Below are 12,681 nucleotides of genomic sequence, written 5' to 3'. Positions count from 1 at the left end.
AGTTCATTAACTCTTTTTCTGAGTCTGAGGAATGGGACAGTTAATATGTGATGAACACCAAGCAGTACATTCTACTCACAAAATACAAAATAAGCTGAACACAACAGTCAAGCATCTGACACAGTTCAAATACTGACAGCTTATAAGTATTTCTACACAAGCACTTCACAAAATATTTAACAATAAAGTCTAAACATCTGTGTAACTCAAATATATTTGTGATGCTCCCAAAGGGTTAATACTGTCTTGTTTCATTTCTTACATGTAGTAATTTAGCTGTGAACAAAAGCAGCTCCCTGCTGGATACCTTGGCTAAAGGAAACACAATGAACTGGTAAAAACCAGTTTTATCTCACTGCTGTTGCCTAGGGCTACAGACAAAATGAAGTAAAAAAATTCACATGCAGAGTATTAGGTGCTTATGAAAGATCCAGCAGCGCTGTTGCCTAGTGATTCAGCCAGGAATCAGCACAGGCCAATGAGGTGTTTGGGTACTGAATAACATCCCCAATGACTGCTTTACATCTCCTGCAATTCTGTCATACACCCCCATGATTTCCCAGTGGTGAGAATCACTTTCAAGGGAACCTGTCAGGGAAAAAAAATAAAAATTTAAACAAATAAACACATCACATATAGCAAGATTATTATTTTTGCTTTTCCCTTTGGATACTGCTCCAGATTCCATGCCTATCCAGTGTGAAATGTTTTTCATTTGTATTAATACTCAATTATTGCTACAATTCTGATAAAAATACCTTAACAATTTAAACTAACCTTTAGTTTCCAAATTGCAAATACATGTTAGTGAATTGCAATGAATACACTAAAGCAAAATTCATCTCATGCTTTCAAAAGAGCTACAAATGATGATTTTGATGTTTATCATCAGCAACTTTGTCAGCAATGCATAAAGATACTAGGGTTTTTTACCCCCCACTTTTCAAGTTCTGAGGTATTTTTATTGTTGCTTTGGCTTAATTTCAGTTTGTTTTGCAGTTCCTGGTGCTGTTGTACACAGTAGATTTGTTGACATGAAAGCTGCCTCATTAGCATGGACTATATTTTGGGAAAAAAAAGCTACTTCAAAGATAAAACATCCTTTACCTCAAAGAAGAAAAAGAGATCTCTCCCCATTAAGACTATATGTGTGCTCTACTTTAGTGACATTTTGTCTCCATATTAAGAAATAATATTCATATATAAGGGAGCACATAATACATATTTAGTTAAAGTCAGTCTGCTGAAGGGGAGGAGGAGCATTTCACAAAAATCTTTTCATCTTCAACATCTCTAATCCTAAAAGACATTTTCCTACTGTATAGAAGGGTAAACAACGTAAACAAAACACCAGACTTTTTTTTAAAGATCACTCTCAATTTCTTCTCTGAGATCAAACTTTATGTTTTCTATGTGGCCTCTGTCACTGATCTCTCTTTGAGGCTTCAGAGGAAGCTGAAGTACCTCCATGATGGATGTAGTCTAACCTGCACAAGCAGAAGTATGTCAGGACTGCCACAGTAATTTGCTTTAGGAAAAGGAGACCAAACAAGGGTAATGAAATGTGTATCTCCAAATACTTCTACTGCTTACTAAAAAGTCCTAATCTCTGAAAGCCCCAGATAACTATTTATTGTCTAAGAACGTGTTTCTTTTCACCTATTAAGGCATAGTTGGTGTTTAAAGGAGAATTACTGTTCTCATGGGAATGACATCTTGAATCCATCTGTTTAATGCATTGAGAAGGATTTGCCAGGGTGTGACAGTAAAACCCCTTAGACAGAGGTGAATAACAAGGTATGTCCCATTTGTCCACAGGACATTGAAACCTTCTGCCACTTAATGGTTAGTCTGAAAAATGTAACACTAAAATGATATTCTACTCCTGCAACCAGGAACACTCTCAGTAACCATGTAAACATTTGTCTTTCTTAGAAACCTTTCACAGTGCTTATATTTATTTCATGACCATGACTTCCTCAGACAAAGTATGAACATTGTTACCTCTGAAAAAGGCACCAAAAAGTCTCCTTAAACTTTTCCTATCCAGAAAGGACTATAGTGTTGCTAATCACTTTATATGCCAGCAAGAATACCATATTTGATTATTTTTAAGAACTTTTTAGCAGCATGAATGCCAGGTATCTAATACAGTAATTAAAAATATTTAAATTTAATGTACCTTAGAAAACACTCTGGCTTTTCTTCTCCCCCCCACCCTCCCTTCCCCCAAGGAATTTGTTACAAAAGAAGAAAGGCAAACACAGGTGTACAATGTAAGCAACCTACAGAAATGCATTTTGCAAAGCTTGGGATATCAGTGTAAGAAATTTATAATCCCAGTGTGGCCAAAATGTCTCACTGGACTTTTAACATTTAGTTAACAGGAATGTAAAATCTTACAAAGGTTAAGTGAACAGTGAGGAGGGAAATCAGTATGGGAACCAGAAAGAGTAATTTGGATCTTGGACATCCTTCATTATCCTTTCTCAATTTTTATGGGAGGATGGGCTCCCTAAGGACCCATAAAGGGTCTTGTAACTGCAAGACCTCCAGAGAAAGCCTCACAAAGTGGCTGGAATTCTGCAATAGATACAGAAGATCTGCAGGAAGAAATACAGGACAAATTATCAAGTAGTTTTCTTTTTCAACTGTTTCCATGAGTGCAAGGCTGTATGTTGCAACCATTTCTGAACTAATTAGAATAAAGCTGTTTCTGTCCCTGAATCTTGTTGAGTATTACTGCTGAATGAGTGACCTGGCAACACCAAGTACTCCATTTGTTAGGACACTGGAAACCCTTGGGCTGTGGCTCACTGAAGTTTAGGGATTCCCAGGAGCTTTAGCCTTTTACCAAGCAACAAAAGCTGAACAGTAGGCTACAATGACAGGTACCAGTTTTGTAGAGAGAAAAACATAATTATTTTATCATGTAATTACCATTAGGTCCAATACATAGATAGCTGTGTAGTTACTGACTCACTTTCTACAGATGCTGGTCTGGCAGATGATGTCCTCTACCTTTAGCAATGGCCAGTGATTTTGTTTGCTTTGTGTGCTAGGCATCCACACAGAAATGTTAAATAGACCCATTTTCTAAGTGAAAATTACTGGAGAAAGATCTTTTGCACTATTTTTTCAGCAGTAATGAATGCCTGGCACATCTAGAAAGGCAGGCACACATTAAAGGGACATATTTCTCACTCTACCACACCCAACAGAAGTTTCATGGCAATGAATGAAATAGATTTTTAAATTACCACATGCATTGCTACAACAATCTCACTTTCCAAAAGGGACTGTCCTTTCTTTCAGTTATTTTCCTTTGGAACTTTAAAGTAATTTGAAAAAGCAATTACTGCAAATATGAAAATTAAACAATTGAAGTAAAAAGCAAAATAGTTGTTTCTAGATTCCTAATGTGATGATGATGATGATGATGTACAAAGCTAAGCATGCCTGAGAAAGAAATGGAAATTCAAAACTGTCCCTACCTTCAGTGGCACTTCCAAGGCTGTGGTTTGCTGTAGGGACTCCATTATTCTTTTTACCAGTGCTGTAAGGTAAATTTGAAAACCTACGGCTTTATTTTCCATGTTAGAATTGTTTTATATATATATATATATTAAAAAATAGGTTTTTATATTCTGTTACATAATACCTGCATTTCTGCATTAAAAATTATCATTTACAACTTTTTCAGATTGTTTTAAAGTGATATTTTATCTCTTGAGGACAGTTTAATTTCTTTTTTTAAATTGAATTTTTGGGTAAAATTTGCAGAATGATTTAATTTATATAACCCATATATAAAGAAGTATAGCACTACTACATTACATATAAAGGTATGTAGAGCATGTGTGAGTGCTCAGTTTTCAACTTCCCTACTCATAACTATCTGTTTGATGACATTTTATATATTTTAATTTTCTAATTTTCTTGTGCAACCATAAAACTCACTTTAAAAAAGAAGCTAGGAAAAAAGCCCACAAGAATCTGAACTTTAAAAAATATTTTACCCTTCAAAGTAAAAAGATCAGAGCCAAATTTTTTAAAAAATTATCCCTTTGGGGTAGTGGAACTATCAGGACTCTAAACAATTAACTTCAGTATAATTCATGTAACTTAACAACTCATCATGCCATAACACTGTGCTCACTATTACTGTGCAAATGCATCTATAATTATTCCAAAACAATCATCTGGGATCAGATTTACCATCACTGGTCCTGCTAATTAGTGTTTTGCTTGACAAAGATTGCTGCTTCAACACATACTGTTCTAATAAAAAACAAGGAGAGGATCAACAGCTTTTAAAATGGAAGATATTTTTGGCTAGTGAAAGTGAAGCAGGAATACCAGGTGGCCCCAGAACCTGCCCTGCTCTGACAGGATGGGGGACTAAATAATGGATGTGGTCATGTGCCTCAGAGGCCTGAGAAGGAGCAGGGGCTGTGATATGAGCTGCCAGAGCAAACCCACATGATTACTGAGCAGCTTCCTTTGAAGACATCCCTCACTGCACATCACAGCTCTTTGGCAGCTGAGGTTAGAGGCAAAGGAGTGACAAGAACTCTAAGAAGCTGTGGATGTTGTTGCTCTGGCTGCTGCCAAAACCTTTTCTAATGATGCCAGCAATGAGGAGCAGTCTGTAATGTTTCATGTCGTGTCACTGACACCGAGGCTTGCCTGATAATAATGATGAGGATAACCAGCCTCTGCCTGAACAGTGATCAGACCATGCTGGCTCACTCAGATTTGTGTGCTAATGAGCTGTCATAAGCTTTTCATGAAGTCCAAACTATGCAGTAACTCAAAGTATCGGCAGATCAAGCGCCAGAGCTGAGGAAACCAAGACATTTGTTGACACATCTACGTACAGCTACACCTGTACACTTGCTTCATGTCAGCTTTGAGGTACTTCATGGTCCACTGTGGGACAGAATAACATTTTTCAAGAGCAGAAACAAACACTGCAATCCACAGATTGTGAAAAGAGAAGTGCTGGCCTAAATAATTACTCATTTGTAATCCAGTCCAAGTCAACATGGCTATTAATAGAGGAGTGTTGGACTGCCTCTGTCTTGAGAAGCCCACTCTGAATTTCAACAAGCTGTCAGCTCCAGGAGGTCAGCAATGCAGCAGGTGCTGGGGCACCCCAGCCAGGTGGGATGCCTTCAGAAGGCTCAATGTGCTGTCAGTCAGTCCTGGATAAACATTTTTTCCAAGCTGTGACTACACAAAACTCTTGAGAGGATAACACCTGAATTCTGCACTCCTCACACAGAATCACTCAGCTCTGTGTGTTCCACCAGACACTTATGAAGGGCACACTCAACTCTGAGCAGCTTAACATTTCTTGTGTTGGTAGATAAATAAACAGCAGCAGAGCCTTTGGGCAAGGAGAGGAATAGGTCTTGACAAAACGAGTTCCAACAGACAGTAAAAGATGGAGCATGAGTCAGCAGCATCACTTCTGGGATGAAATAAGTGAGGGATAGATATGACAAAGGCTGCTGCCTCCTGTGCACTGAGTTAGACCTGTTTCCCCCAAGTTCCTTAGACCTCTGAACTGGACTAGTTCTGTCCCATTTAGCTGTTATCCCCAAAAGGGGGTTCATGATGGCAGCAACGACTGCAACAGCTTTCTCTGTTAGTTCACACACTTTTTGCTCTAAGGCATCTGGCACTACCAGAGTTCTGCTGCATTCTTAAATACTCTTAATTTTAAAATGCACAGATTAAAGTGGCCACATCAGTGAACAAACCCAATGGTTCCTCATTCACTTTGACAACCATTAAAAACCTCTCCATGGGTTTGCTTCATTTTCTTCTTTCCTTTTTTTCCTGTCAGTTCAGCTCCCTGTTCTCTTTCTCATGTCACACTGACTTTTCTCTACCCAGAGTTTAGTAAAGCCATTCATTTCAAGCAATCTGAAGTTGTTGTGTCTGCATTTCAGCCTTTTGAAACCACTCCTTTGCAAATATCAGGAAAAAGCAGCTGGATTGCCATTTCTGTTCAGTGGTCTGCTAAGACTGTAAACAGTGAAGAAGAAAGAATTTAAATACATTACAGTCTTTGCACAAAAATAAATAGGTATAGTGGCTGAATACATTTAGGCTGGAAATTTAAAGTTCTAGATTTTGGAGAGGCAAAATTCTGGAATAGTCCTTAGTGGGAGTAATTTTTCATATGAAGATGATAATTTATAAAAGAGACCATATGGCATGGGGGTATGTAATCACAGGAAAGGTTCCCTTTAGTCCCATGTACATAATATCTGATTCTTCCACTATTTTCTCAAATCTCCTCAAAAATTTCCCTCTTTCTCAAGGCTCACAATAAATAATCAAACATACACAACTATATCTTCCTTATCTTGTATATATTTTAGAGTGTAGTCACTAAAAAACAGAACCACAGTGTCTAAATAAATCTGTCTCTACCACTCTTAATTTTCTGTTTCTTTTCTAAGATTTAGACTGGAGACTTTGGGGATAATGATTATTTCTGTTCAGTCAAGAATCTAGTATATCTAGGGCACATAAATTATTAATTTTAAAATGTTCCTTTACAGCCAGCCATGTACTGCAAAGGCATCTGTAAAATGCTGTTCTCCCAATCTTTGCAAGTTATCTCTCAAAACCCATAGTCAGCAATTAGGAAAGCTGTTGATTATACTCATCTTGAAATGCTTTGTAAGCTAAGTATACATGCTAAAATATTGTGTATAAAAAATGGTGACAGCAAAGTTAAAAGAGTATAGAGGAACTGAAATTTTAACATATGTTTTACTATATATTAGATTTTCTTGATACTGACCAGAATAAATATGCTTATTGAAAGTGCTGTGAATAGGAACAAAGATAAGACACGCGTGCCTGCTGTGGAACAAAAGCTTATTTGTCCCTATCAAACTGAAGACATTTTTCAAGTGCACTCACCTATGAAATTATGACTCTAGAAACATGTCAAAGCTGGCCAGACATATGATCTATGGAACAGGGATTTTTGCAAATTGAAAGCTATCTAGAGGCATCTTTAGTTTACGCACCAGTGTTTTCCATGCTAGAAAACAGCATCTCAGAGGACAGAAAATGTCACTAACTTATGATGACCAGTTCATTCTTTTGTTCTTCTGTTCCTGCAGTCCCCTTTTGAACATGTGCACGTTTTTATGCAGTTGCCTCAGTACCAAGTAAGCATAAAATGGCAGCAGAATAAAGTGAAATTTCATGTAATCTGTATGTGAGCCAAAAATGTGTACTGGCAGATGTTAAAAAAAAAGTCTAAGATAGTATTCTTTGGGTAGCAAGTGATCTTAATACCAACATAAATAGGTTTAATTGATATTGGTTGTTGTTTTGGTTTTTCTTTTTGGTTGTGTTTTGTTATTTGGGTTTTTTTTTGTTTTGGTTTTTTGGTTGGTTGGTTGGGGTTTTTTTGGTTTTTTGGTCTGGTTGTTTTTTGTTGTTTTTTTTTTTTTTGACTGGTCATTTCTTAAGTGTTCTTAAATTTAAGGTAAGAACTTCAGCTGAAATGTTTCATACCCGGTAAAGTATTAGAAAAATTGTTTCAAACTCTACATTGTACATGTATCAAGAATACAAACAGATGCAGAAATTCTTTAATTCTATCAATACTGCATAATTATAAATGAATTCTAAAAAAAACCACCTTTAAATATTACTCTAATGCACTTTGATATTGAACACAAAGCACTGGAATACATCTATTTCCCCAAAAAGATATTATTTCAAGTACCAAGTATCTTTCATTTAATTATCACTAATGGATGCAATCAAGCAGAGAGAAAGGCATAGAAGAGTCCACAGTAATTGCCACTGGCAAAGTTCACGTTTCGAACTCACCAGCTATTTATGGAACACACATTAGAAGCCAGATTCTACAGTTGTAACTACAGGTATCCCTGGACCGTAAAAAAAAATAAATTTGGCTTTTCTTCCCCACAAAGTGTGTTCCCCCTTTTAGCTGTAATGCATTCAGCATAATCCAAGGCCAAAGAGGCAGTTCAAACACGGCATGGAGCACCAGTGTCAGAAACAGTCTCACAAAATGAAAAATTGAGTTCTGCCAATCCTAAATACTCTTCCAGAGTCTCTACACAGACTCACAGTCTGCCTTGGGGACAGACTGACTACCTGATTACACAGACTTCAGGATTCAGAGACACTGAGCCTTCTTAGATCCAAGAACCCAGTTTTTGGCATTCCCATAATATCATCTGCCTTTCTGCTTCCTGGGCTGCTGGAGAGCTCAAGATGTGAGGAAGCCAGACAGGCAAGCTGGCCAGAAACCAGGCAGATTATTGATGGTAAAGCTGAGAGTCTTCTGCCCAAGCAAAACGAATTTCTGCCAAATGTTTTGATTTGAACTTCCCAAGCACCCTCTAATAGGAAATTAGGATTTTAAAAAGCTCTTTTGCTGTCATGTTCTTGCCCTAAACAGAGAATTGAAGGAAACAATATTCCATATCATTGATGAAAATTGCACTATTCAGAGTACTATGTGCTTCATTGTATTTCAAAGTATGTCAAAGCTTGGTTAGTCAAAATCTTATTATAAATAAATGATGTTCTGCCTTGTCCATTCAGAGTGAGCCATATGTGTACTATAAAACTGTGGGCAATGGAATCTTTTTGAAGAAGGTATTCTTCCAAAATACAGATGAGACCTTGAGATGACCCACCTCATGCAGTACTTTGTGCAGAAGTAGATCAGAAAAAAAGAACACTTCTTTGCTTGTTTGCTTGTCCTCTTGTTTATTAGATTCAGAAGATTCCAAATCATTTGTGCATTATTAGATGCACTATAAATGGCATTTCTGTATATTGTAAAGTCCTGGGAATTCTCATATGAAGTCCTATGCAAGACTAAAGAATGTGCCAATACTACAATGCCTTGTGGCAATTTTCAGCTGCCATTCAAGAGAATCTAAGAAGCAAAAGGACATTTTAATGTTGTGAAGCAATTCAAAAGAGACTCTTCCATCAGGGAAATGCTGCTGAGAAGGCTTATATCCTGCATTAAGATCTTATGAAATAATACTATTTACCTTTATGTTCTTAATTTATAAATCTTAAAAATATTTTAAGTTTCATATTCATTCTACAAACAAGAAAAAGGAGACATATATTTGTTGATGCTTTCCTGAAATAGTAGATCAGAAGCATGACTGGAATCAGAATGCAAGCATGCTGAATAGTAGACCAGTACTTCTTGGATCACATTAAATGCAGGAGAATAACACAGCACTGAAGTGTAATCCATTAAAACCCTCCAACACTGCTCTTTAGCTTCAAGTCCATGTCCTTCCCTTTACTGAGCTTTGTGACTGTACAACTGAGATTTCTCTCTGGATCATTAAACTGCTGGCTGGAAACTGCAAGTCAGCAGATTCTGTAATTTAAATTTTCTGAATGGACAAAAGCTCATTAGATATGTAAAGACAAAGCTGACAGCTAAAGATTATTGGCAAATAAAAGCAAAAAGAGTAAGGATTTTTAAAAAGGGTGAGAGAACTTTTGGTAAAGAGATGAAAACTCTATTTGGACTTTCAAAGCACTTAAGTGAATTAGGAACACACATCCTACTGACTCCTCTTTAGTTTAACTCTCAGATATCTAATCTGTTACCTTACTTAGCAGCTCCTGAAATAATTGGAAAATATTAGGAGAAAAGAGTGTTCCTATTTAGTTTCATCTGAAAGGAATCTAGGTCAACTGTTCTCAGGCTGCTCTGTGATGTGAACTGAAACCATTCCCACCAAGGACTGGGACAATAGGGAGATGTGCTTCAGCACTGCTGCTGGCTGCAAGTGAGATGCCAGTGCAGATCCACACTTTCTCTGCTATTCAGATCAAATAAAATCCTCATTAATGACTGAAGAATCACCAGATTTGGACCCTTTTAAGACACCTTAGATTAGTTCTTCTACCAGTCGCAGAACTACTTGCAAACCATGGTCAGGGAGGTTGAAAGGAACCTTTGGAAGTTACCTGGTCCAGCCCTGCTGCTCAGAGGGGGCACCTCGAGCTGGTTGCCCAGGACCTTGTCCAGATGGCTTTTTTACATCTGCAAGGATGAGACTCCACAACCTCTCAGGGCAACTTGTGCCAGTGCTCAGTCACCCTGAGAGTAAAACAGGGTTCCCTGATCTACAGAAGGAACCTTTTGTGTTTCAGTTTGTGCCCATTGCCTCTGGTCCTGTCACTGGGCACCACCACTTCCTCTATGCCCACTCCCTTAGGATATATACATTAACAGGATCCCCTGAGCCTTCTCTTCTCCAGGCTGAACAGTCCCAGGTCTCAGCCTGCCTTCTCCCCTAGATGCTTCATCATCTTTGTCATCCTTTGTTGCACTTGCTTCAGTCTTTTACTGGGAAGCCCAGAACCAGATGCAGTACTCCAAGTAAGGCTCTCCCAGTGATGAATAAAAAGGAAGGAAATCAATATCTCAGGTTGGTCTTTTGTGTAAAGAATAAGACAAGTTATCATTCTTCTGTTCTGACAGGAGTATATCTGAAAGTTCCTGTAATGCAGAATTTCCTTTTTTTCTTTGGCTCTTAGGGCAAAGTGGAGACAAATTGAAAAGTCAGTCTTCAATCAGCAGAATGAAACAAACTTCCATCTTGAACACTCAAGTTTGGCAGCCTATGCTAAGTGCAATGACAATTTCCAAAGTATCTCATACCTCAAGACTGCCCAAGTCCATTTTATAAAGGTCATCTTAGCAACTTCAATTATAGGATTATAACTTTGAGGGACAAGAAGGAATTTACAGGTATGTTTGTTCTGCACCCTGCAGCTAGACCTGGAGATCAGCAAACTAATTACTACACAGTCTAAACATGAGTATTTGAATTGCAGTCTTTCTGCATTTTCAGAAAAAAGCCTCCAGTCATCATGTTTCCATAGTGGGATAATGTATTACTATTATTCATATGATAGCTAGAGGTTTTTTTCTGTTATACTTGAAAAGTATTGATTTTTCTGAACTTGCTACAAATTCAGACTACTAATGGAGATCTAAATTTGACCCAATGGGGGCAGAATCTATGATTTTCTATATGTATAATCAACCATGAATCATTTTTATATTTTGGGTATAATATTAACTCTATGCTTTATGCAAATTGATGCAAAATAAGATAATAAAAATCCTTCTATGCTGTCCTACAGATGTCTTTCAATGCACTACACTTCCTAACTCTGAAACTATGTCACTTTTAGACATTTTCTGAACAGATATTGCAATCTCCTACAAATTGTATATATTTTTATAACTTTAAATCTGATTTTAATTCCTGTATTTAGCGGTCAAATGTTAATATATTAACTTAATTCATTACAATGCCCTGAATATATTGAGCTGAAATACTTCCCAGGTAGTTTGTTTAGATTAGATAGAATTTTAATGCTCTCATTCTGAACTAATATTCACAAGAGGGATCAGTGATGAAATGAGACTAATATAGCAAATTGCACTGTTCAAATGAATGCAGCACGGGAAGGTGAAATTAATTTTTTATTAAATGCTTGTGCTATAATGGAAGGTATTTCTTGTATTGGTTAATTTAAAACAGTTTTGGTATTGGCTAATGAGTTTAGCCAAACATTTTGTTGAGCTTCAAACTAGGCCAATGTTTGTGAACAAACACTTGGTGCCTACAGGAATAAATCCCCAATTTACTGGAGAAGAGACCCAGCAGTCTGCTATGTGCCCTCACTTGCTAAATTTGTACCAGATGCTGACACAAACTCTGGCTTAGGGAATAATGTCTGGAAGTAAGCCAGATGACAGGATAGAAACTTAGGCACAAACTTTTACTAACCTTAATCTTGAGAGTGCCATCATATAGGTTTCTTAATATAAAAAAGCAGTAAACTAACTTAGAAATTACAGTGTTGTATAATCTTACATGAAGAATGGAATACTTCTTTATGTAACAGCCCCTAATCTAAAGTACTTCAAACTGGTTTATTTCCCTCTAAAACCTTGGAGGAAATACTATTTACTTTTACAGGATTCACACAGTGGATGATGAAATCTTGATTAAAAAACTAAATACAAATAATCATGCTAATGAATTCCAAATGAGTATATCACATTTTATCTACATACGAGCCAGTGGTGGAAGACATTCAGAAAAATCTGCTTAGTATACATTTTCTTAATTGTGAGAAGCAATGCACTTCTTCTCACTACATTAGTTCTTTATTCTCTAAGAGGAAAAGAGCAGGAGAGATTGTATTTACCTGAGAATTCCTGGATTTGAGAATCTTCTACTTCAAACAATAATTCGTCATGGATCTGAGCAATTAACCTGAAAAATTTCAGAGATATCAGATAATATATGCAAAAAAAATTTAACAGTGCTTTCCATTCATGGATAAGTTAAAGTGAAAATAAACATCCAAAGAAAATTTAAAAATCATTAATGGACTTAAGAATTGCCTCTCCCTATATTCTGGAAACATGAAAGCCGTAGTTGTAAACCCAAATTGTGCTTGCCAGCTTATAAATGTCATTCAGGGATTTGATGCCATAACAAGGTATCACTTAAAACCAACCTAATTTGCAGAAAAATACAAGAAATTATGGAGACAGACAATGTTTTGTTAATATAGTTTGTTTTTTTGAATCAGATATAAAGA

The 12,681-nt window shown here is 36.8% G+C and overlaps 1 protein-coding gene across 1 annotated transcript in view; it reads right to left on the bottom strand.

The window, feature by feature from the left end:
* Positions 1-251: 251 nt before the first annotated feature.
* The window catches only part of POLN (DNA polymerase nu), an 88,767-nt gene continuing 76,337 nt past the window's right edge, over positions 252-12,681 (bottom strand). The window contains exons 22-24 of the mRNA XM_066549223.1: positions 12,283-12,350; positions 3,495-3,556; positions 252-588 (exon numbers count right to left, since the gene is read on the bottom strand). Of these exons, the coding sequence (XP_066405320.1) occupies positions 520-588; positions 3,495-3,556; positions 12,283-12,350 (199 nt within the window). The 3' untranslated portion in view covers positions 252-519. The remainder of the gene's footprint in view (positions 589-3,494; positions 3,557-12,282; positions 12,351-12,681) is intronic.

This window comes from Molothrus aeneus, chromosome 4 (genome assembly GCF_037042795.1).
Source record: "Molothrus aeneus isolate 106 chromosome 4, BPBGC_Maene_1.0, whole genome shotgun sequence".
NCBI lineage: Eukaryota > Metazoa > Chordata > Aves > Passeriformes > Icteridae > Molothrus > Molothrus aeneus.
Note: the sequence above shows the minus strand (reverse complement) of the source record. Positions and strands in the feature narration are given on the sequence as shown.